Source organism: Podarcis pityusensis (assembly GCF_964106645.2).
Source record: "Podarcis pityusensis genome assembly, chromosome: 4".
Taxonomy (NCBI): domain Eukaryota; kingdom Metazoa; phylum Chordata; class Lepidosauria; order Squamata; family Lacertidae; genus Podarcis; species Podarcis pityusensis.
In genome coordinates this window covers 23,667,044-23,693,415 of record NC_138027.1, presented here as the reverse complement: position 1 = coordinate 23,693,415, position 26,372 = coordinate 23,667,044, and the positions used below count along the sequence as shown (strand labels likewise).

The window sequence follows — 26,372 nt, the reverse complement described above, 5'->3', positions numbered from 1 at the left end:
CTTTAATTCATTGGTTCATGTCCTGTCCTTCGGAGCAGGAGAAAACAAGCTTGCTCCATCCTCCATATGACAGCCTTTTAGATATTTGAAGATGGGTATCATACCTCCTCTCAGTCTCCTCTTTAGCAAGCTAGACATACCCAACTCTCTCAACCGTTCCAACCCCTTGATCATCCTGGTCGCCCTCCTCTACACATGTTGCAGCTTGTCAATAGCCTTCTTAAACTGGTGCCCAGAACTGGACACAGTATTCCAGGTGTGGTCTGACCAAGATGGAATAGAGTGGGACCATTACTTCCATTGATCGGAACACTATACTTCCGTTGATGCAGCCTAGAATAGCATTAGCTTTTTTTGCTGCTGCCTGTTGAGTCGTCCTAAGCTTGTGGTCTACTAAGACCCCTGGATCCCTGCTCTTTAGATGATAATGTTTATTATCTTGATCTCATAAAAAATGAGGGTCCCTACTGAGTTTGTGGACCCTCCTACTCATTTTTTCTGATTGAAGGCCTTTGACGTCTGCTCCAATTTCCTGTCCTGGTGGCTCCAGACACAGTGGTTCTCAACCTGTGGGTCCTCAGATGTTGTTGGACTACAACTCCCATCATTCCTAGCCAGCATGACCAGTGGTCAGGGATGATGGGAGTTGTAGTCCAACAACATCTGGGGACCCACAGGTTGAGAACCACTGCTCCAGAGGTTACTTCTGCTGTGGATGTGCTACCCTAGCCCTGTCTGTGATCCTGTTTGTAGTATCCTTGGTTGTGAGTAAGATAAGATACAATCATATATACGGTAATTTCACGACATTCCTTGGAACTCTTGTCCTTAAGAGTAGAAATTCTTTTTAAAAAACCTGTTAAGAGAATGTTAATGCTTAAGACTTCCTAAACTACATTAAACAGATAAAATATAGCGAGTTCTTTTCCGTTCTCCTTTGTTTCTTATTTAAAACTTTCTCTTTCCTTCACTAGATACAGCGGGTAAATTTACTTCATAGCCATAAAACATTAGTTGTCTAGCATAATGCAAATACTCTTCATGTTAATTGATTTAGGTATAGTTCTTCCATCCCTGATTTTCAATTCACTTGGCCTATTGTCACTTATTAACTAAGCAAAATTATTGGGAAAAGTGTAATCATGGTCTTAAATGTTTCCCACAGAAATCAGCGGGGCTTTAAACTAAAGTTGCTTCCAGGGACCTTTGCTATTTTAGGGTGGGATTCAATCACATACCAGCAAATCCAGGTTACACAATGATAGTTGACTGGAATGTCTTATGCTGCAGACCAGGTTCTTTAAAGGATTGGACTTTTTGTGCCAAAGCTGGACAATTCAGTGGGAAGTGCAGGATAATACTCACTTTGACATAATGTTGTTTAGCCTTCCAGCAATCAGATTGGAGTCAATGCTCAAAACAAGTTGCCTGGAAGTGCCCTCATTCTCTTTTTAAAGACCATTGGTCTTGGTTGTTAAAGAATGGGCTACTTGATGCCATAATTCTGTTAATTTTATACAATGGTCATAACAATGTTGCCTTGGGGAAATGAGAAATGGGATATTTTTCTTGAGAGCCATCTTTGCAAAAACTTATAAATACCCTCTTCAAATATCATTGGCTTCTATCCCATAAGCCCTACAATTGAACAGGAGAAGAACACATAGGTGTAATATTTGGTTATCTGCAGCCTCTCAATTTTACAAAGTGATATGAATGTCTACTCACTCACTCTCATTCCTCCAATGTGAGGTTGTGATTCTCGAAAGTCCTATTTTGTATTTTTGTTGTATTTTTGGACTTTGTCTTTTGTTAGACGATAATTCACCACAATTAGCAAAGGCTCCGAGTTATTCAGTAAGTAAAGTATAGCTACATAGTTACTGGAGTGATTATTATCTGTATTCATGGTTGACTTTATTAACACCAATAGAAATCTGATAAAAATTGGGCAACGGAAGTATATAGTCTCAATCAGGCATGACCAATCTCATTATTGTAAGAAATGTTGTTACACATAAAATAAAATAAAAAAATAAAAAAACTTTTTCAAAGGTTTTGTGGTTAACATGGATCAAATGTGGAAGTAAATCTGCCTAACTCGGCTGTATCCCATGTGACAAAGCTTGGCTACAGCCTGCAGTTCGGCTGGAATCTGAACGACATGCCAAGTCACGACTTATTTCAGCAGAGTGTGCAACAGCACAGCGACTGGTGAAGGAGGAAAGAACCGTGACCTCTCTTGGAAGTGGCACGATCGCATGTTTGTGCCAAGTCATGTTCAATCCAGGCCAGTTAAAGTAGTAGCAGGCCTGGGTGAGGAAGAATCTCTTGCCACCCTCTCCATAAGGCACTTTTGACATATTATAAGGAGGGGCTCTCTTTCTTTCCTCCCCCTGCTTTTAATAATCTGAGCAGCCTGAATGGAGTGTTGCTAGTAGTGCAAGAAGGGAGTGAGTATTCCCCTCTACTTCCTTCAAAATCCTTCATCCCATTATTTAAGGCAGCAGTTGAATTAACAGGGCTGGGTAATTGTGGTTCTCGTTTCTCGTCTGTCCTGTTCACACTGTTAGGGGCATGGTATACACACTGTCTTAACTTATAACTGCAAGGGTTCCCATGGGATGAGGGAGGCTGTCATGGGGGGTGGGCTTTTTCAGTCATAAGGCCACCTCAGTGTGAGAATGAGAATATAAGATATGTTATCTTTCCATCCAGGAAAGCTGATGTTATTTTAGTTCATGGACACATTCCAACCATGCAAAATACACAGAGAGCGTGGAGTAGGGCTGGGGAGGGAGATAACCCAGGGAGAGTCCCAAGGGCCAGGTAGGAAGGCCTGGAGGGCCAAATTCAGACCCTGCACCTCACCCCTACTCTAGGGCCTTCCCTTGTTACTTCTCGTAAGATGAATTGTTTGAAGGAGAACTCCTACACTTCATGTTCTCCTTAATACCAGTTAAATCAGAGAATTAGTACATCTGCTGTACTTGCCAGCACTTGCCTGCCCTACTGCAGAAATGGTGCGCACTCTGATGCTGAGCAAACTGAAATTCACTTATGCAAGCTTTGTTTCGTCATTTCTTAACCAACGGTTAGTCCCTCCCGGCAGCTCCAATTCTTTTCCCTTTCATATTTGCACTGTGAAGAACACTCTTTCAGCGGGGATTTGGCAGGAATATTTGCTTTTGACTTTCAGGCACCTCTTGAAGACACTTTTTAGGCCGGCAGGCCTATGCAGCTGTTTAAAACGTTTTGATTAACCATTCAGTTTAATGATAATTTTTTAGTTTTTTTTAACGGTTTTTTATGTTGTACAGGCTGCCCTGATATCTTATGAGATGGCAATATGAAAATGCTTCAGGGGTTCTAAAGAACCCTTATGCAATCCATCTGCTATCTGCTCTGAGTGCAACTACCTACTTCTAACATTTTCCTTATATTACTTTTCATTGCTGCTCATGTAAAATTATGTGCAGTACAAACAAAAATGCCCTGAAATGGATCTGAATACAGGTCAGTACTTGCCTGCTATGCCAAAGATATAATCGTCATTCACTCTGCGAGTGTGGTATGTTTCTAAATGACATTTTTACAAACAAAATACCTACCGTAGCATAACACACAATTCTTAATGTTGTGATGTAAAGAAGTTCAGTGTCAACATAACAAATAGATGTCCTGTTGGCTGCAGGCAGTCCCACTTAATTCTTACTGCTTGCTAGCCCCATCTGCACGATACTCTCAGCACCCTTAACAAAGTAGACTTCCCAGGATTCTTTTTTTTTTTTTTTTAAATAATGTTTATTAAAATTTTCAAAAATACAGAAAGTAAAAAGTTAAAGTACATTCAGAACCTTATTTTCATATATCCACTTTCTGGGACTCCCCCCTTCCCCCACCCCTATCATATTCCTGTTTCATATTATTGGCTCCACAAGCTCTCAATTCTGATTAAAAACTTAGTTTGTTTAAACCATTGTTCGAGTTTAAAATTTCTACACTCCTCGTCAATACCCTTAATAAAAAGCCAAAAATTTCTTTCCCAGGGCCCACCCCATTTTATTCCACAATTTCCCTTTTTTTTTTAATAATAAAGACACCCCACATAATAGAAATATCAGAAATAAGAAATAAAAGATATAATAGATGAAACAAAACCAGTTCAAAAAAAGAAATTGACAAGCCTTTGGATTTTAGTTCTCCCCCTCTGTCCCCGGTTTAATTTCCCCCTGACCACCAAACCATGTTATCCGCCTGGAATTCTTACAATCCATAAATCATCTATTTTCCCCCAACTCCTTGCTGGTTTTTTTTTTTTTTTTGTTTTTTTCCTTTCATAATTATTTTTTAAAACACTTAGCTTCAGATCTTTAATAAAGCTCCCCCCATTGTTCTTTCCAAGTTGTAGTCCAGTTTCCTCTTGTTCCGCTGCTGAAACGTTCTAATTCAGAAGCTTAGTAAGTCTGCAGGGATTATTGTTATTCAGGAACAAAAACTTGCGTTCAGTCCCTTCCTTTCTTCAATAGAAAATTCTATTGTCTCCTTTAGCTGTACACCCTGTAGACAAAATATTATTTCCGTTTTGCAGCTTTCCCAGAAGATAACCAGTTCTATAAAATTCCAATGGTATTTTTCCACTTACGACCATCTTTGTAATGTCCCGAAACTCCTCTAGGGGGATTGTTGTAACTTTGTTTTCTCTAGTCCAAAAGTCCGGTTGTTATCCATGTTTTCGCCATTTTGTATCCAAATTTTAAAAAGTTGTAGCAAATTGTAACAAATTTAGCCAGCAAAGTTCTCATAATAAAATCCTCTCTGCTTTCCGACTTTGACAGCTACTTTGACAGCTGTCAAAATCTCCGACTCTTTTCACCAGGCTCTCTCTTCAATCACCCCGGTTCCCAGGGGGGGGGGTTACGTTTCTTCTCCCTCAATTCGTCCTCCAGCACAGTTCTTATAATTTCCCATCGTGGAATTCTTAGTTTTTATCAACAATACAAATCTTTTTGGACCTTGGTTTCCCCGTCCTTGTCTTAGAAGGTTTACAATAGGGGGGGGGACTGACTTCCTTTTTGGATCCCCCCCCGCTCGTGTCCAAATCGAAAGGAAATTCTTTTTTTTTCCTCCTTTTAAACCCAGTTTCCAAATTACTCACGGGTTGTTGTTAAAAAGTCCGAATTTTCAATGGAAGAAGTCAGCGCTCTCCGCCGGATGGCATGCGGCTGCGCTCGGCAGGGATAGCAGAGGACTCAAAGCACCACGCTTCTCCCCGGCACCCGATCCGTAGCCTTTAAAAAGGCTCCTTCACGAGTCGGGAGGGCGCTGACGGTGCCAGCCGAGTCTCCATGTCCACGGCCCTCGTGGCCGTGGTTTTTAAGGGTCCCCGCATCGCCGGTGCGGTAGGACCCAGCCCCTGCCGAGCAGGCTCCCTCCGGAGCTCGGAGGGAGTCCGCCATTCGGCGATGGCGCCAACCCGGAAGTCCCGACTTCCCAGGATTCTTCTGGGGGAAGCCATAACTGTTTACCCCTTCATGGATCACTGCCTTGATCCATGAAGCATCTTAAAAAGCAGAGACATCACCTTGCCAACAAAGGTCCGTATAGTTAAAGCTATGGTTTTCCCAGTAGTGATGTATGGAAGTGAGAGCTGGACCATAAAGAAGGCTGATCGCCGAAGAATTGATGCTTTTGAATTATGGTGCTGGAGGAGACTCTTGAGAGTCCCATGGACTGCAAGAAGATCAAATCTCTCCATTCTTAAGGAAATCAGCCCTGAGTGCTCACTGGAAGGACAGATCCTGAAGCTGAGGCTCCAATACTTTGGCCACCTCATGAGAAGAGAAGACTCCCTGGAAAAGACCCTGATGTTGGGAAAGATGGAGGGCACAAGGAGAAGGGGACAGCAGAGGACGAGATGGTTGGACAGTGTTCTCGAAGCTACCAGCATGAGTTTGACCAAACTGCAGGAGGCAGTGGAAGACAGGAGTGCCTGGCGTGCTCTGGTCCATGGGGTCACAAAGAGTCAGACACGACTAAACAACAACAACAATATAACTGTTTAAAGTGATATGATACCTGCTTTTACATATATAGTGCAGATGGTGTGTTATTCATTGCAAATTGGGTCTTTGAAGTACCAAAAAGTGGCTCTGTAATTGGGGACAGAACTTTCTGAAAATCCAGGGCATGACTTCAACTTAAGAGTCTCAGTATTACAAACATAGGCTTTGCAGTATTAGATATTTCTAGCCTTTACCCTCCTAAGGCTGAACATTCAGTGAGGGAGAATGCCTCTTACTGTGAAGGGCTGTTGGGATTGTAGAAGCTGGCCACAATTGCAAGTCTGATTGTCTTGAGAATGGGGCCAATTCACACCGTAAAGGTAAAGGGACCCCTGACCATTAGGTCCAGTCTCATGACTCTGGGGTTGCAGCGCTCATCTCGCTTTATTGGCCGAGGGAGCCGGCGTACAGCTTCTGGGTCATGTGGCCAGCATGACTAAGCCTCTTCTGGCGAACCAGAGCAGCGCATGGAAACGTCGTTTACCTTCCCGCCGGAGCGGTACTGAGCAACAGGAGCTCACCCCGTCGCGGGGATTTGAACTGCCAACCTTCTGATTGGCAAGCCCTAGGCTCTGTGGTTTAACCCACAGTGCCACCCGCATCCCTAATTCACACCACAGACATACCTTATACAGTGTCCTAGCTGGGGGGGGTAGTTGTATTTTTTGCCGGGGTGAAGCCTCCAGAGGGATGCCATTGAGGCTCCCAGCCCCCCCCTCTGTGTGTGTGTGTGTGTGTGTGTGTGTGTATGTTTATGTGTACACAAATGCACATGCACATGGGGGTGTCAAATTGGGTCTTTGACAGAGGTTAAATAACGCTTGGTTTCACATTTATATAAATGTGCATAGCCACCTCTGATTTTGAACTGGTGAGTTCCTTCTCCCGGATCTCAGCCTTTTCTCCCTTTTAAGAAGACACTTTAAATAAATAAGTAAAAAGATTCAGCTCATGTGTAGTGAGTACCTCAAAATTACATATTGTAAAATTGCTCCATTTAGGTACAGTACAAAACATACTTGAGGACTGGAACAAGTTGACTTTTTCTTGGTGTTGGGCACATAATATCAGAGTAATTCACAACAGTTCAAGTGTTCATTGAGTTAACTGGGAATTCTCTCATGATGCTGTTCTGGTACTTTCAGGGACAGTGTGTGCCTATGGCTTTTAACCACAATTGTCTGCATTTACATTGTAAACCTAGGGCATGCATTTTTTAAAAACACCTAAGGGGGAAGTCTCAACAGTGAATTGTTGTTAAAGCCAACAATTTGGCATGTCCTAATCGGGCTTTTACAAGGGTCAATTAAGTTGAAATTCAGGTTACAGCAATAGCCTTTTTTTCAAGTGTTAAAGTTTTCAAATAAGGCTCTACTGTTTTGGTGCATCTGAGCTGTGTGATCCTCAGCAAAACAGAAATGGGCACAGGAATATACAATGTCCTTTTAAAATTCACTCAGGTGGACTTGTACTGAGGTGAGCTGGCTTTTCAGTACTAGGCCTATCCATTTCATGTTTGATCTTTTTCTCAGGGTGATCTGAATAGTTTGAGAAGCTCTGTAGTTGGTCGCAAGTGATGAAGCCCTGGATTAATAGCTGGTTTAGAGCTAAATTTTCCTTCTATTCTTCAGGGAGTCAGTCTCCCTAGCTAAGAAAACAAATCCATGCTTGACAAGGACAGAAACTTTTATTGCACCAGTCCAACAAATTGAATACAATTGTGCCACTATCAAAGAAGCCCTCAGCAAATGGTCTATTCAGAAGCCTTGCATAATCATTGTAGGTTTGAGTTTCCAAGAGTGTTGAGCTTCACCTCTGTGACTATCATCTGATCTGAAAGAAAGCTTTGGGTTTCAGGTGGAGAATCTCACAATAAAACTATTCACTGCTGCTCTTTTATTAGTTTGAACAAGTATCTACAGAGTTCTAGCCTTGTGACTTTGCTAAAGGAAAATATTTAAAGGTAACCCACCTTGCAGACTGAACCGATCCAGGAATTACGAGCAAAGCCTTGTTTTGCACCAATAAAGGGATGCATTATAGTTGGTTCTGATGTTCAAAAATGGCCCTGTTCTATCACTCAGAACGGCAGTGGTTGTTGACTTTAAAAGGTCAGTAAAATTCCATCCTGTGCAAGCTTCTTCCCCAAGCCCCAAAATCTGGAGCATATAACATCTGCCACAAGCGCAGTGATTTCTCAGTTAACTGGTATACTTTATAAAATTGGCATTGTAAAACTTTGAGGAATTATTGGCCTCATGGGAAATGTGTTTTACTCCAGATGGAAGTTTGCACATCGTTTTATACATTATGTAATCAGGACCACTGAACAAGATAAAATAAAATGTTACAAATTATAAGAGATAAGCTTTTCACAAATAAGTAGAAAATAGTTAATCTCAAAAAATGCTTTATAAATGTATTAAATAAATATTCCATCATCATTGGGGCATTTAAATGCACAGACATGGGTATAATTTTCAACCTAGATAGTACTTGCATGAGATGAAAAACCTGTTTTGATGATAGGCAATTTATCGAAGACTTGTTTTTACAAAGCTAATAAAAGGATACCACATTGTAAAAAATATTGTGATTTTACTAGGTCTTGTATCTGGTGCAATCACTTTTCCTTAAGCACAGCATCTGGAAATGTTGATCCTAAAGATCCATAAAGTGTTAGCTTGACAGTGGAAAGTTGTAAGTTGTTTCGATTTATAAAGCAGTAAGCAGATGTTTGTTTGCCACTTTTCAAAACGACTTCTTAGTTTATTTCTAAAGAGTTTGTGAAATGAATGTAATAGGTGTTTTTTAAAAAGATTTCAACTTTTTTTGTGTTCTAGGAGTGTACGCCTGAGAACCTAGAACTGAAAAAGAAGATTTTTGGCCAGTTAGACCTTATTGTCAGTAATGATGTAATACTAGGCAGCTCAACCTCTTGTCTTATGCCTACAAAGTTGTTCACCGGGCTAAAGCACGTTAAGCAGTGTATCGTGGCACATCCTGTAAGTACACCAAGATCCTTCAGTAATTTATTGTGTTGAAGCCTAAATTTGTGTGTTCGGCTTGTATGTCGTAAGTACAGTTCTTACTCATTTATATGCAAGTTTTTCAAAGGGATGCCACTTTGATATGTTGCATTTATTCTATGAATGCATAGTTTTGCAAGCTACCCTGGGAAGAGTGGTATAAATACAGTAATCAGTAGAGCTGGGCAATACCTGGTTTTCAACATGGTGATATACCAGTATATCACAATTAACATTTACATTAGAAAAGCCAGTCCGGATCAGAGCAAAGTCCTATCTAGCTCAGCATTATGCTGCTTGAAGTGGCCAGGCAGATGCCAGAGGGAAACCCACAAGCACAACAAGACCTCAGTGGTCCTCACCTGCTTGTGATGGCCATCAGCTGCTTCTAGTATTGTAATACAGCCATCAGAAGCTTTAAGAATGTAAGAAGAGCCTGCTGAATGATCTAGTCCAGCGTCTGGTAATGTATGGTCTAGTTGAGATTCCTACAACACAGCCACAAGGACTCTCTAGCTCTCCCTTACCATTTCCAGGTTTGAATTGAATGATTTAATTATTTTCCAGTGCCATGCAAATACGCGTCTGTCCGCGAGTAGAATGATGGTGGGTGTGCCCATATTATCATCTAATACAGGGGTCACGGAGGTGGTTTGACTGGCCCCCGAGCCGCCCCCGAACTGAGCCACTGGTACAGCGTGGCGTGGGGACGTGCTTCCATGGTGCCGGAAGTCCCGTCTGCGCAGGGAGAGGGATCTCCGCGGAACTGATCTAGCCCAGGCAAGATAAACCTTGCTGACCCCCTGATCTAATAGTACTATCAGAGGGCTTGCCTAATGTCAGTACTGGTTTTCATAGAATTGGAAGGGAACCTCAAGGGTTATCTTGTCCACCCCCTGAAATGCAAGGGTCACAAATTATGTTAACTGAGTGTAATGGTATGTTCATAAATATGTTTCTTTTCTTTCTAAATATGTTTTGTGTAAAGGTAAACCCACCATATTATGTTCCTCTGGTTGAATTGGTTCCCCACCCAGAAACTGAACCTTCTACAGTCGAGAAAACCTATGCTCTGATGAAGAAGATTGGGCAATCTCCGGTTCGGTTGACAAAAGAGATAGATGGTTTTGCTCTGAACCGACTCCAGTATGCAATCATTAGTGAAGCATGGAGACTTGTTGGTGTATGTATGATTTTTATTCTTTAACTGACTTGAATGTGCTTCCAGTAGACTGCATTGTACAACTTAGTCTGGAGATCAGTCTCGTTGAGCTTAGTGGAGCTTACTTTTAATAAATATGATCAGAAACTTATTATTTTAAATTATTTAATATTCCAAAATATTTTAATTATTTTTTTAACAACCCCTGTGCAATAACATTAACTGATAATTAGTCAATGCTAAAAAAGAGAGAGAGACGCAAGCTAAGTTGCACAGTAATATGAGGAACACTCCAAAACAATGCCATTTTCATTCAAGCCCAGAAGAACAAGGTGAAAAGGTCAGCGAGAGAAATATTGATTTTCATGTTGTTTCCCTTCGTTTCCTGTTGCATTCAGAAGGCTCTGGGAATACTTTATAACATTTGTGCTCAGTGAAACAACTATGAAAGTAATCCTTTAAGCAGCAGTAAGCTCAGCTTTCAAGAATCACATCTCTCAACTTTTGATAATCATTTGATACAAGGGAATAAAAGACAAATTTCTCCTGCTGCTGCTTTTTTGGAGTCTAGTTCATTATGCCTTGTAGTGACATTGCTTGTAGCATTTCCCACAGTTACATATTCTCTTGATACTAGTTATGACCTCCTTGCGCAAAAAGGCAATTTCTCAGTCTCCTCTCTTTGTCTTGAGTTTCAATGGTGAAGGCCATTATCGTTTTTCCTTTGTGTGTAACTGTAAACAATGTGTGATGGCAAGGAAGCATTGTTATGCATGGTTTTCTATATCTTTCTCTTGATATCATAGATCAGGTGTGGCCCTGACTATGGTGTTGAACTCCAACTCTTATCGTCGCCAGTGGTCAGGGAAGATGGGAGTTGGAGGAGCCCAACAACATATGGACAGCCAAAAGTTACCCACCCCACCCTCATTCTTGTATGTGTTGCTTCACAGGGGTCTTGGGGTTAAACTGCATATGTGTTTTCAATCAGTGATGTGGGTTGGAAAAGTTTCTAGCGCTTTATTTTTCTGCAGGAATTTTTCCATTTCATAAGTTCATTAGTAACAATGTGTGGATGCCAACTTGTTGGCATTTGCCTGTCTCGAGAGGCAATGGAGTGTGCCTCTGGGGATGAAATCAAACTGCTGCATTTGCTGCACTGAAGTGACCTCCCCAAAGCGCAAGCCTGAGAACTGGGTACGGAAGTCCTGGACAGCACCAGAGGACAAGACTCCCACCCCCAGCCTCACTGATGTGGTCCAAAGGAAAGCAGAGCAATACATTTGGCACCAGCTTGGCTGCAGGAGTTGCCAGAAGGAGGCGTACAAGGCACCATCCAACCATCTTAGGGGCTCCACTCCAAATTTGTGTAGGGTTTACTCCTTAACCTTTTCTTCTCCTGAAGATGTCCCCCAGGATTTTTCCTTGGAGTTTACTCCTGAAGCCTTTCTCGTGGATGAGTATAGCCACAAGGCAACAGAGGTGTAGGAACTGAGTTTTCCTTCTCCTAGATGGGCAACCTTCCCAGGTTGATGAGCCCTATCTGCCCCTCACTTCCAGAAACTGCCTTCTTGACTGTTGGACCCACTAATGGTCTCACCCACTTATTCTGCCAGAGCCTGTCCTAATAACTTTGCTAGCATTTTAGATGGCTTGTTACCAAATTCAAAATGTTTTTGTCTAAGAAACATTAAAGATCTCCCCCACTTCTGAACTTGCATTTATTCAAGCTGTTGTCTTGTACTCTTCAATTGTTCACCTCCTTGCACACTTCTGTTTCGTTTGTGCAGTTATTGTTAAGTGCTAATCTTAGTTTTTAGTTGAGTTTCTTGTGGAATATTCATTTTATTTCTGACACCTTTTTAAAATACAGTTATACCTCTTATATATGCCTTCGCTGCATCCCATATAGTAGGCTAAGAGACCTCTGGTTCCTTTGAGAAATATATTTTAACTCTTTACTAATACTATTTACCAACTCAGGATTATTAAAATACGTTGCATCCAATCTCCATTGCCTAAACATTATTTCATTCCCACTTAAAATAGTATGAATACAACACGCTGACAGAATAATCCATTCATGGAGTTTTACCATATTAGTTCTAGGGAAGGAAACCAAAGAACCCCATAAAGCAATTGCTTTTACAGGTTCATCTTCTGTTTGAGTTTTTAAACTCATTTTGAAAACAGATTGTGCTATAGGGTGGGAGATGCTTTCGACACTTCAAAGAAAAATCAAGCCAAGTCTGCTTTTGCTGTAATGTGGGACGTGCAACTAGTCACCACAGCGTGACCTGTGACCCCAGTGATCTTGCAGGGGAGGAGATCCATAACTCCCACTTGCCGCATTGCAGCAGCAATGGCAAAAGGAGAAGCAGAAGTTGCTCATGGTGCTTTTGTAATGTGTGGAACTGAGTAGCTTATTTTTCTTCCTTTATTTTGTTGCCCCCAGAGAGACCTTTGGAAGGCACCATTAGGACAGCAGCTACTTTCTTCACTGCTGCTTACCCGGCTTAAAAGTGAGCAGGGTTGCTTCCTAAGGGAATTAGTCAAAGGATTTGTAATTGTATGTTGTAAGACTGTAAAGAACTCCTAAAAGCACAAAGAACAACGGGTAGTCTTTAAAAGACACTCTTTTGGCAGTAGGGACAAAATTATTTGTGTGTCAATTGAACATCTGATCTGACTTACTAAGGGAATGTGAAATTTGAACTTGTCGATGGCCTTCTAGCTATAGACATGCCAGCTATTTACAGATTTCTAAGCACTTTTTAAATAAAGGCCTTATTCTGTTGCGGGGGGAGACATTTTGAAGGATAGTAATACCGTACAGCAAAATTTAATATCTTGACATCATGTTTTGTCATTATTTATTTTATTTTACCCAGAAATAAAGGAGCAACTTGTACATACTTTGTGGATTCCCTAGGTACACAGAAGTACACAAGTATGTTAATTTGAAAAACAACATCCAGATGAGAGCTTACAAAAATATTATGGCATCGGAACCGTGGGTGTGGGTGGGTGTTAGGGATGAGGAGTAGAGTCTAAAGAAACATTAAGTCAAGTGTGGGTCTATCAGTTGAATCTATAGTTGAGACATCCAGTGTTTTTGTGTGTCAGTCAAAGGAGAAAATAAAAGGAAATGGAGGACAGAGAAAGAAATTAAATTGGCCTGCTCAAGTCCCTGACAACTTATATAGTAAGTATCCCGGAGAAGGGAAAATAGATTTTGTGCTGTAGAGTTCCTGATATCTGCAAGCTACAAAGAAACTGAGAAAATTGCCAATGAATGGAATTCACCAAAGTCCTGTTAAGGACTTCTTTCAACACTGCTTTTGGTTTTTAAGATGCATTTTAATGGAATGATCTGGAGAGTATATATGTACGGCAGTATGTCAGATTGGCCATTGGCATCATTTTTTCTGGATGGTATTTCTGCAGGGACCTATATTGCTGTGTATCTTTTTTATATAACTTCTAGAAAAATGTCTACCATAGCTCTGTTTCTTCAGAATCACAAAATGACCCCAAACATCACAATTCACTGAACGTGCAGTTATGTGCCAGTTCAACTGGTGATGCAGGATTGTGGTTTCTGCTATGAGTGTTACAGATCTGCATTACCAACTAAACAGGGACAGAGCTGTGTATCTGTAGCCCTCTGGAAACGAGGTCTGCCTTTCCATAATTTTCTTAGTTATGCTACAGAAACTTCAGTATGCCACGATGGAATGTGACTTACTTAGCTAAGAATATGTATTCTAATCTAAGTTTTATTTTAAAAATGGGGGAAACCCCAGCTTTGCAAATATGTTAGGGATAGCCTTATAGAAAATTTCAGTAACCTGTGGAACAGCCAAGAGGATGCACTTGTCCTAACCTGTTTTTAGGGTGTGCTGCTATTTCTTGGAAATGTACCCTGTAGATTTAACTGAACAGCACTTTGTGACGGATGCCACATTGGAGATTTGGGAGTTTCCTGAAAGCGTTGGCATGTTGAAGCCATGCAAATTGGCTACATGATGCAAGCAGCTTCTCATAGCAGTTGTGTGGCACCTGCATTGTCTGTATTCAGTCATCTTGTTCCAACCATGAAGACGCACACCTGGGAGAATTCCATTTTAAAAGGCACTTTTAAAGCAAAAGCAAAAGTTGTACTGTAGTGGAAACCATAATTGTTCAAAAGAAGTGAAAGTGGGATGAGAACGCTTGACATTTCTTCTGAAATTCTGCTCTCTTCTACTCATAATCTGTGCCCTGCCCCACCCTGCAGGATTGCACTAATGTGCCTTGCATAAACTGGAAAGTCATTACTTACATACAATGTACAGAGCAGCTTCATAATGGTTTATGCTGCTAAGTCTTTTGAAAAGAATTGTTCTTTTTGGTTGTAGCTGCCAGCATCAAATTTAAATGCTCATTTATTCTAAAAAGTCAAATATTCAAATAATCAAAAGTATACAGTTTGATATCCAAAGCTGTTCACTCTGGTCTCTTCCCCCTCTCTGCTGTCTATGTCGTCGTCATCATCATCATCATCATCATCATCATAAAATATTTGTACCCTGCCCAACTGACTTGGTTGCCTCAGCCATCTGGGTAACTTCAAACATATATAAAAACATAAAAAACATTTAAAAACCTGCCTTTCCTCTCCCCCCCCCCATATCTCAGTTGATAAGTTAACTACCCTAGTGTCTTCTTGCCCCTCCATATGTCCCCTGTGATCCCATCCTCACTTGCTTCCTTGTGGGATCTCTCCTGTTGTTATCCTTCCTCTCTTCCACATAATCAGCCCCTCTCTCCCGCTTCTTCAAACATGCCAATATCCCACTGTTCTAAAAATAAATAAATAGAAGATAAGTGAATGTATTTTTTAAATCATCTCCAGCTTTTCCTCATTTTCCCTCTCTGCGTTGGTACATGCTAACCCCATGTTTCCTCATTCAATCTCATGGCTTTTGGTACCACCTATGCGCAGATGATAGCCAGCTCTATCTCTCCCTCTCACTCTAATCCCACATCTCCTGCTGCTTTTCTCATATATTTCTGTACAGATGCTTTGTTACCATGTCAAGTTTAAATTAAACTGTTTACTGTATCTAAGCCTGAACTTCTTCCATCCCAAGCCGCCTTCTCTCTCTGTATACTTTGCTTATCCTTTGATAGTGTTAACGTTAAGCCTGTTGAACAGGCATATAGCCTTGATTTCATTTTTTACTCATCTCCTTTGTTCCCCATGTTCAGCCCATGCCCAAGTCATGTTGCTTCACAACATTGTAAAAATATGGCTCTTCCTTTTCATCCCCTTTGCAAAAAACTGCTCCATGTCCTGGTTATCTCTCACCTAAACTACAGGAGTTTTGTCCTGTGGTTTTCCATTGTCTCACCTTGGTCTCTGGTACTCTTCCGCCCAAATCATCAATCTTTGTCATTAGACTGATCATGAGTTAAGGTAAAGGTAAAGGACCCCTGACAGTTAAGTCCAGTCGCGAACGACTCTGGGGTTGCGGCGCTCATCTCGCTTTACTGGCCAAGGGAGCCAGCGTTTGTCCGCAGACCATTTTTCTGGGTCATGTGGCAAAACCGGAGCAGCGCACGGAAATGCCGTTTACCTTCCCACCGGACGAGTACCTATTTATCTACTTGCACTTTGACATGCTTTTGAACTGCTAGGTTGGCAGGAGCTGGGACCGAGCAATGGGAGGTCACTCCGTCTTGGGGATTCGAACCACCAACCTTCCGATCGGCAAGCACTAAGCTCAGTGGTTTAGACCACAGCGCCACCCACGTCCCGATCATGAGTTGCCTACCCTTAAATCCAAACACTGACTTCCTCGCTATTCCTTGTCCTTACTTTCGAAGCCTTCCATGACCTTGTTCTTCTATCCCAATACATGACCTTTACTTCTCCCGCTCAGCCCACCACTATCCAAGATTCTCTTGCTTCTTCCAAAGACTCTTTGCTCTCTACCAAATATACTTGGATTTACCTCTTAGAAAACCTGTGTGATGCTCCCGTTATTAGTTTTTAGATGTTTTAATTGTTGGCTAGGGCTGATAAAGTTGTACTAGAGGGCCAATGCTTCCACACCACTGCCATAAAAGAGACAAAGCACACTGATACTATATTATAAATAATGATACAGTAATAATAATATTATAGGAAGGTAACTCTGTAGCTAACAGTAGAGAATATAGTATGTGATGTAATACATGTATATAATATATATGGTTCATTTAAGAATAGTAACAGATTTGTTTACTTAAAAAAAACAACAACTTCTGTTTTCATCCCTGGGATTAGAGATTAAGCAAAGAAGTAGAATTTGTGAAGTTCTTCATAATTCATAATGTTCTCGCCATGCAGGATGGAGTAATATCTTCTGATGATCTGGACCTTGTAATGTCTGATGGCTTGGGAATGCGATACGCTTTTATTGGACCCCTGGAAACCATGCATCTGAATGCAGAAGGTATGTCATTTGTTCCACTTAGATTTAAACATGGGAGTTTCCAAGGCAAATGTTTCATGATATGGAGTTGTTGTGAATATCAGTTTAACAGGTCAGATCCAAGACCTAAATCCTGTTCTTTACACCGTAATCTTCAGTATCAGGATGTTCCAAGCCATTTGTAAAAGCTGTTCCAAACATCACCATGATGAATGATAAGAACTGGCAACATGAGGTACTTCATTAAAGAGGAGCATCGGGTTTAGATAAAGGATTACTGCTTTGACATGTAGCTTTATCCCCAATTCAGGCCTGGTAAAAATGTTTTTTTACACGCAGCTTGTGGGTGACTAGCGTTCCAATTCAGAGTGTCATCACATAGAAGCACCCTAAGACTAGGTCTACACAATATATGATCCACCAAAACAACAATAAACTTCCAGTTCTGTATTGTGACGTGCAAGGAGCTCTACTCACATGCTGTCTCATTCACACACACACATACACACACACTTTTGCATTTCTAGGTAGAAAACAAAAACAAAGTTAATTCAGCCTGTGGTGAGCTGTGTCTGGTCTGGTCTGTTCCATCAAAAATTGTGCCAGACTCTTCTAGTCCATTTGGTACATTTCATGTGCTAAACATCTCCAGCTGCAGATCCAGGAACAAAAATACAAGAGTTACTTCACTGGCTTGACTGAGAAAAGAAAATAATACCAGTCCCTTATTCTCAACCTTTGGGGATACTACACAAATGGAACTTGTTGGGTTGTTCCATTTGTTCTGGAAGGGAGAACCTGATTCATTTTTGAAGGGTCCGAATTTAAAAAAACAACAACCCATAAACCTATAGGCTATCCAATGGACTTCACTATTTGGGAAATGAATGCCTTTAGCTGCTCCTCCCAAGGATGTTGTTGTGAATATGTTGTGAATATGCACTACTGGGGCTTGCTTCTGAGTAGGGTCGTAGGAGTCTTTGCTCTGCAATGACAATCCTTCATAGATGGGAAGGGAACTGACTGTAGGGCACTGTGCCAGTAGCCTTGTGATTAGAGAACAAGTGCCAACAGCAAGTCAGTGAGAACACAGAGAGAGGGAGAAACATGAGAACTGAATGCTGACAGACAGAAAGGAAGCCCTTAACATTTTTTAACAAGAGAAGTACTATAAGGATATCTAATTGACTTAATATGATAATGGTGAATGCTGATTTTGGGTCCAGTGAGTTCTTATACCAGAGCTGGGCATTTTAAAATTTTGGCATAGCAGCACTTAAAAAGAGAAAGAAACGCTATCAGATCCTTTTAGTGAAAAAACCTGCCAGCAATACAGTGCTTCTAGAGACATTTTCTCATTTACCTATCACAGTATTATCTTAACACAAAGTACCTCCTGTGTGGGTGCCTAATCTTTTGAGGTTCCACATTATGTGGTAACATTATACGCTTGTTTTCAAGCTTTCTGAATTACTTTAAGCTTATTAAAAAAAAATCACCTGCAAAACAAGTAGGGGAAACTGTATTGGATACTATGCTTCAGGCAGCTCCCCCATCATAATCTCTGTATATTTCTGTAGTATTCATGACAGCAGGATTATTTCATAGCTAACGCTTCCAAGTTTGAATCACTCAAGAGATGGAGTAAATATCAGTGGGTGATATCCATTAATATAATCAGAGCAGATCAATTGGTTTCAATGGATCTATGTGAAGTAACAACCACCAGCTACTTCAGACATCTTGTAAATATTTTCTTTTTGTCTACATGATTTGTACTTCTCAAGTTTGAAATTCTTCTCAGGTCTGAAATTCTGTTGGTTTTATGGTTCTTTGTATATGTAGAATTCTCTGTTTAGGAAAGACCAACAAGAGATCTCCTATTGTATTTCAGGAATGCTGAACTATTGTGACAGATACCGTGAAGGTATGATACGTGTCTTGAAAACCTTTGGGCCAATACCGGATTTTGCAGGGAAAACAGAACAGAAAATCAATCAGGTACATGTGCAAATTGGAGTAACATGACATCCATCAAACTTACAGCCTGCATTTAATATCTTAGTTGTTTTTAGGAAACAACGGCAACACAGCTCTTACCCATTTTTGGTACAGTTTACACATCAGTTGGCTTTTGTTTGGAAGTTTAATGAACAATGAATTCCGATACTGTATAAATTAATGGCTGTTGAGATCAGCAGAGTCAACCTGGGCCCAGTTTGCATGAACTGCAGGCATATGACTCAGTGAGCAATTGCTCATGGCCTGCTACCACTTTGGGTGGCACTTCTGCAGTGTAGCATACAGAATGAATTGCACATACGCACCACCATTACCTGTTATACGCCAGCTTTACCTGTTATACGCCCTACATCATTACATTAACCACATGCAAAATAAGAAGGCAATATGGCTGTCACCAAAGGCAATGACAGTTTGATCTAAGGGGGGGTGGAGGAACCACTATACATGCCCAAAGGACCTAAGACTGTATTTTCATCAGAGGTAAGTTGAAGTGCTCAACTTTGGAATATTTGGGTCACCTCATTAATTCAACAAACTGGTTGTCATTATCTGGAGCACTCTTACACATTGGGCAAAAATGCTTCCATGATACAAAGCTGAACCTCTTCTTGCTAGTCATTTCATTCTTTCCACTCAGTTCCTTTAATGTATAATCTTCCCAGAACAGCCTGTCTCATTCTTATCTCACTGGCACCAGTGTCTCTCTTGACTTTCAAGGCCCATTCTTGTCTTTATGCCTGACAAAAGCAGAGGCTTAAGTATTTCACCTTACGTAAGTTACCTCTCTAAGGATACACTCAAAATGACATCTAAACAGACAAATTGCTTTACAATGTCTATGAGGAGACAAAAAGGAGGTCAAATGTCCAGCATGTGCTTACGCCTACAGGGCCAAGGACCAGGAATCTTTTATGTTGCTTAAAAATGCAGTGGCATGACAAATTGGCAGGATTATTGTAATAACCTGCAGTTTCATAAGAGTATACAATTAAAGCAGATTAATAAAAGAATAAGTTAAGTTAAAATATGCAGGAAATGATAAAAATAAATTTAAGGAACTGCAGAAATAGGAGGAAGGAAGTCAAGTTTTGAAATGTTTAAATGACTGCAAAACTATTGAAATGTATATAACCGAAAACCATAAATAAAAAATTAAAATAAAAAACGCAATGGCATTGTTCAGGACCAGATAAGAATAAACAGGATAAACCATGGTTGCATCCCACTTTGATTACACTGTCTGATGTGTATTTTAAAAAACCACTTTAAAATTAGTCTACACATTATGATTCCTGTACAAACTTCTTTCTCGAGGAGTAACGTTAATGTGATATCTCCAAAACTGTAGCCCTAACTAGATGGATGGGAGATACCTGGATTCACCATTTGTTGTGCTATATACTGGTTGAATGGAAAGGACCTTTGCTTCCACAACAAATTGAAATTGCTTTGCACTTCTTTTAGGCAGAAGGACACAATGCAAGATTTTGTTACAGGTCCTACTTGTACAGTGGGTGCTTGGGTTGCGAACGTGATCCGTGTGGGAGGCACGTCCGCAACCCGCAGCGTTCACAACCTGCAGTGCTGTGTCTGCGCATATGCAGGTCATGATTCAGCGCTTCTGCGCATGCATGATTTAGCGCTTCTGCGCATGTGCCGAAACCTGAAAGTAACCCATTCCAGTACTTCTGGGTTCGGCGCAGTGCACAACCTGAAGCATCCGTAACCCGAGATATGACTGTAGTTCTCCTATTTGTGACTTGTATTTTTTTTAACCTTTTCTTACCAGGCAATGTGTGAAAAGACCCCAGCTGACCCTGAACACCTTAATGCCAGAAGACACTGGCGAGATGAATGTCTTGCACGCCTGGCTAAACTGAAAAAGGAAATTAAATCTGACGATACGCATAATCTTTAAACCAAAGGGGCAGTCATCATTGGATTGGTATTTGAATGGGCACATGCATCTCTTCCACAAGCAGATGTTAAAAGCATGGAAGACTCAGTTGCAAATGCCAGAGTTGGTCAATCCACATAACTGTAGTCAAGTTAATTAAGGCTGGAATATTTTTTATCTAAAGCTACAATCCTAAACCCTTGGGGCAGATGCATGGATTTCAGTGGGACTGCATATTTGATTGTAAATTGTACCTTCAATGCAAGACTTCCTTCATTTTAAGTAACATCCTGTATTACCGAAATTACTAATTATTATGTAATTTTATTCTGGGATGGCTTCTTATCAGCACTCCCTTAAATATTAATAGTACAGAACACTGATGTTATTCATTTAAAATGATGCTTGTTATAATCATACTTTGTGGTTAATTTAGCCCAAGATGTGTTTGAGCTTGCATTTTGGGGAATATAAGATTAAGCTGGGACAAAAATAATGACTGGTTGTTCCTTTGGGCTGCATTCTGCTCTGTGGAGTACTAGGCATCACACCCTGATTTATGATCATTTGAGATTATAAGCAAATTCATTTGGAGACAAGTCTGTTTCATTAATGTTAAAGGGCCTTTAACATTATGAACTTTGCATCATAGACTTTGGTATGGTGTCTATGATGGCAATAAATCTACACAGGAACATATAATATTGACTCGAAGATGATGTTTTTAACCTGGTTCTGTTGACTGTTCTTCCAATTGCAACGTGACTTTAGGGATTAAAAAAGCTTTTCCTAAAATCAAGTAAACAAATGCAGTTTACAATGCCATAGGTTATATTACTTGTTCCAGATGTGTTGTCTGAAGCCTTGAGTACTAAATTCAGGACCCATATGATGTTGATAGCTTGGTAGCTAAACAGTTTTCTCAACAGGGTTCTATACAGCTCATTCATAAAAGAAGCTCATTCAAAAATAACCCTTTGGGCTACTGTGTTGACTATATTACCTGAATCAGTTCCTTCTGTTTAGTTCAGTTCTCTACAGTGATTCCAGTTTCAAATACCATTGCAGACACATTTCTTGTACAAGTCTGTGTAGAAGCTATGCAACTATGTGTTGGTTGTTGAACCAATCAAGAAAGCTTCGTCATATCAAATCAGATCATTGGTCCATCTAGTACTGTCCACACTGAGTGGCACTGGCTTTCTAGGAATTCAAACAAGAGTCGTATCTACCTGGAGATACCAAGGGTTGGATCTGGAGTCATTTTGTTGCAAAGCATGTCTCTCCACTATGAAGGTGGAACCAACCAATGCCTCAGCCACAGATTACTGTACCATATTCAATATACAAAAATATATATGAGAAAAGCATTTTTAAAATCAGTTTTTCCCTTTTTTAGTCTTATGAAGTAGAAGAATTTTTATTGGCAACAATTTATATCAGAATTAAAATATTTCTGTAGATAAACTGATGACCTTGGTTTCATCATTGCTAACCAACTAACTGCCTTTTTGTGAGATTGAAAGCCTTAGGCCATGGGACAAATATCAATATTTTATATACCACACGGAATGAACCAGTAACCTTGGCAGATGCCTTCACAGGTAGGGAGTGTAGTTGATACCTCATATGGTCCTCCTGTAGCATAACTTATACACAACATGGGGCAAGCTGCTCAGTTTTCCTCCATGTCTTAACTAGGGCTGGGTGATATATATCATCCAAAGCCAGTTTGAAGTCCATACAGTGGTACCTCGGGTTAAGTACTTAATTCGTTCCAGAGGTCCGTTCTTAACCTGAAACTGTTCTTAACCTGAAGCACCACTTTAGCTAATGGGGCCTCCTGCTGCCGCTGCACCGCTGGAGCACAATTTCTGTTCTCATCCTGAAGCAAAGTTCTTAACCCAAGGTACTATTTCTGGGTTAGCGGAGTCTGTAACCTGAAGCGTATGTAACCTGAAGCATATGTAACCTGAGGTACCACTGTATTGTGATACTGGCTTTATAATTTTTGACCGGGCAATATATAGTGAATCATGATGTGTGTGTGCATGCGCACACATACTGTGCAAAAATCATGGTGCAGGAAAAACCGTGAAGCCAACAAATACCTCTGCATAGCTCCATCCTTATTTCAGACATTGTGATATATCAATATATCATAATGTTTAGCTTGTGATATATTAGTGTTGAAAATCAGATATCGCCTAGCCCTAGTCTTAATGTGAAGTTTTAAGAGGATTATAGATACAGAAGAAACTTCAGCAGGGGTGACTCTGCTCAGAAGAGTTCCTTGTCCTCCGTTTGGATGGCAGGTGCTGGGCAGAGGGTTTTGTCAGCTGGATTTCCCGCCTTTGGGAGACTTCCCTAGCTTCTTCTAGACTGTAGTCCTGTAAAGACCATCTTGTTTAGTTGAGTTTCAGCTTGGATTAATTATCACAGCCCTGTATAATCGTTTTATTTTTGGTTACTGGTGATGTTGTTTTTGTGCTGCCATTTTATGATGATGACTTTTCAATTGTCTGTTAATGACTGCATGGTGTTCAGGGCTATTTTGTTGACGGGGATGAGCTATACTGACTGATAGGTTCCATTATGCTAATAGCTACATGATGTTCAAAACCTCATTAGCAAATTTAACAGAAAGAGAACTTCTTTTCTTTATTTAAACCACATGGTGAAATTATAATACAACTTCTAAATAATTGCCATAACATTAATTTTATTAAATATGAGTGTGGCTTTTTAAAAGTCATTTTGTTCTAACTTGCTTCTGTTCTGAAATATTGAAGCTCTCTTAACACTGGTAAATATCTTCACTTTGCTTGTCAATAAACATATGTAATGAAATCTCTGTTACGGTATGTTTGTGGGTTATTTTAATGCCAGTATTAAATTTGAGCTTGAGATAAGCTAGGGTAGATTCAGATAATGCATCATCCCACTGTGAAGTTTACTTTTGAAGTTACCACATGCTGTTATCTGTACAGGTCTGAACAGGGATTCATTGAATGATAGTTACTGACGCCAGTGTAGCTAGCTTGGACGGGAAAGTTTTTGCAGCTAGTGGTAAATGTATTTCAGTCTATAACACTGTGGAACCTTACAGAGAATTCAATTGTTTATGTACTTCATCTTGTGCTTATCATAAAAAGGCAAAAGTGACTGTCTAATTCCAACACCACAACATCACACTATGGTTTTAATGCAGTTTGAGAATCTTGCTGTTAATGTTCATTTTAATTTTGTGTAAATAATTTTGAAATTATGCTAATAATAATAATAATAATAATAATAATAATAATTTATTATTTATACCCCGCCCATATCGCTAGGTTTCCCCAGCTGCTCCGGGCAGCTTCCAACAAAATATTAAAAATACAATACAGTGGTGCCTCGCAAGACGAAATTAATTCGTTCTGCGAGTTTTGTCATCTTGCGATTTTTTTCGTCTTGCGAAGCACGGTGTCGGGAAAGTTTTGGAAAAGCTTCAAAAATCAAAGACCAAAGTCTTTAAAAACCTAAAAAAAGGCTACCACACCGCGTTCTATGAGTTGCTCCTCGAAGTCAAGTCGCAACTGTATTAACGGTGTTAAGAAAAAGGAAACAAACTTGCAAGATGTTTCCATCTTGCGAAGCAAGCCCATAGCGAAAATCGTCTTGCGAAGCAGCTCAAAAAACAAAAAACCCTTTCGTCTAGCGAGTTTTTTGTCTTGCGAGGCATTCGTCTTGCGAGGTACCACTGTAAAGCATCAAACATTAAAAACTTTCCTAAACAGGGCTGCCTTCAGGTGCTTCCTCAATGTTATATAATTACTCATCTCCTTGACCTCTGATGGGAGAGCGTTCCACAGGGCAGGCGCCACTACTGAGAAGGCCCTCTGCCTGGTTCCCTGTAACCTCACTTTTCGCAGTAAGGGAACCGCCAGAAGGCCCTCGGAGCTGGACCTCAGTGTCTGGGTTGAACGATGGGGGTGGAGACACTCCTTCAGGTATACTGGGCCAAGGCCATTTAGGGCTTTAAAGGTCAGCACCAACACTTTGCATTGTGCTGGGAAATGTATTTGGAGCCAATGTAGGTCTTTCAGAACCGGTGTTATGTGTTCTCGGTGGCCGCTCCCAGTCACCAGTCTAGCTACCACATTCTGGATTAGTTGTAGTTTCCAGGTCACTTTCAAAGGTAGCCCCACGAAAAAAGTGGTATGCAAGAATGGACAATTTGTTTTAACCAGTACATGAATTAATATTTACATATTTAAATTTATATTCTACCTGTCCCTAAGATTAAGCTTGGACAAGATTCTCTTTAACTCAGTGGTAGAACCCTTGTGTTAAGAAGTTACCATAATTATAAATCGTAGAAGTTAAATGGTGATTGCCAGGGCCATTAAAAGTAAGTTCATGGCTGTCCTGGAATTCTGAGGAATATTTTAGTTTTAGCTGTAGTGGCTTTGATTTATGCTGCTAAAAATTGCTATTCTCAGGAGTAAATGTATATTCATTGAGATTGCTGAGAATGTAGCTGCAGTCTTCTGCTAATGTGGCAGACCCACTTAAAGTCTTCTGCTAAATCATGTTGCAAATTACCATGAGTGGAACTAAACCGTATCAGAGGAGGAGTAAAGCAGTTGAAGAGCAATTCAATTATTATTTGGACATTAATTACACGAAGCATCCCTATAAGTAGGTGAATGTTAGTGCTTTGTATTGGAGCTAGGCAGATTAGCTGAAAACCTGTTATATGACATCCAACAGAGGAGCCTGGCTTCTGGTGGGCTTTCATGTAATCCCTTGTGGGTGCAGCATCTGATAGTGGGTGATAAGTGCTGCATTCATAGGTGATTTCCATAACTGCTTCATCCTCCCCTCATTAAGCAGAGTCCTGGGAGGAGAAGCCTGGTTTACTGCTGCACCATCTCTTTGAGAAGACCGTGAAGTTGTGCCTTGAGACCTCCTCGCTGGGGCTGAGGTGCATGAGAAAAGATCATCTATGAGGTAGGACTGCTCTGAAGATGAATCGGTATATATAGCTTTTCTTCAAGGGAGACTTCTAAACCTTTATACTATTGACTTAGAATTGTAGCGTTGGAAGGAACCACAAGGGTCTTAAATTGCTGAGTCGAATTGGGCTGATGTGCTTCATGCAAGAGAGCCAATTTTTAAAGTCATAATGTGGAATGTGATGCATGGTATAAGGAAGCCACAATAAATGTTTCACGTTTGAAACCTAGCAGTATCCATTTCTATGTATGTGGAGAATTTACATATTTAGTCCTACAGGATTTTGGTTTGAACCTCACAATGTTTCCAGCTGAAGTACTTGACGGTACATCTGTTGAGGCACTGGGGTTGGGAAAATCTGCTATGGAACCATCACTGGTGATGTGTTTTGACCACACCAGTTCTACTAGTCCAAGTAGCTTGAAGGCACACGTTGACTTTCATCAGGGATTTGTATTTACGATGTAATTGTAAATGAATGAGGTTTATATAAGCAGTCATCTAAGACTACAGCAACACATACTATCCTGGTTGTCATAATTCATTATTTTCTATGTATCTGAAATGAAAGGGTATTATAATCTCCTTTGATAATTAGGGTTTTTTGCATCACAAATTTGCAACACGTTCCAGAGGGATAGCTATGTTAATATCCTTGCATAAGAAAACCACCACCACCACCACCACAGCTTTGGGACAGCTTAAAGACAAGTTTGCAAAGAGATTTTCTTG

General features: G+C 40.5%; 2 protein-coding genes across 6 annotated transcripts in view; one reads left to right on the top strand and one right to left on the bottom strand.

The window, feature by feature from the left end:
* CRYL1 (crystallin lambda 1) overlaps positions 1 to 23,493 on the top strand; it is a 36,924-nt gene extending 13,431 nt beyond the window's left edge. The window contains exons 4-8 of the mRNA XM_081002542.1: positions 8,909 to 9,070; positions 10,083 to 10,277; positions 16,633 to 16,738; positions 18,612 to 18,718; positions 20,532 to 23,493. Of these exons, the coding sequence (XP_080858668.1) occupies positions 8,909 to 9,070; positions 10,083 to 10,277; positions 16,633 to 16,738; positions 18,612 to 18,718; positions 20,532 to 20,660 (699 nt within the window). The 3' untranslated portion in view covers positions 20,661 to 23,493. The remainder of the gene's footprint in view (positions 1 to 8,908; positions 9,071 to 10,082; positions 10,278 to 16,632; positions 16,739 to 18,611; positions 18,719 to 20,531) is intronic.
* The window catches only part of LOC308475523 (uncharacterized protein), a gene marked incomplete at its 5' end in the record, with an annotated part of 89,785 nt that overhangs the window by 1,919 nt on the left and 61,494 nt on the right, over positions 1 to 26,372 (bottom strand). The window contains 2 exons of one of the 5 annotated variants that reach the window (XM_081002548.1): positions 10,291 to 14,865; positions 15,002 to 15,100. The exons of 1 other annotated variant lie outside the window; for it this stretch is intronic. In XM_081002548.1, the coding sequence (XP_080858674.1) occupies positions 14,713 to 14,865; positions 15,002 to 15,100 (252 nt within the window). In that variant the 3' untranslated portion in view covers positions 10,291 to 14,712. Of the gene's footprint in view, positions 1 to 6,995; positions 7,899 to 10,290; positions 15,101 to 23,965; positions 26,200 to 26,372 lie in introns of those variants that run through there. 3 more of the 5 variants (XR_013985284.1, XR_013985285.1, XR_013985286.1) reach the window with 3 other exon arrangements.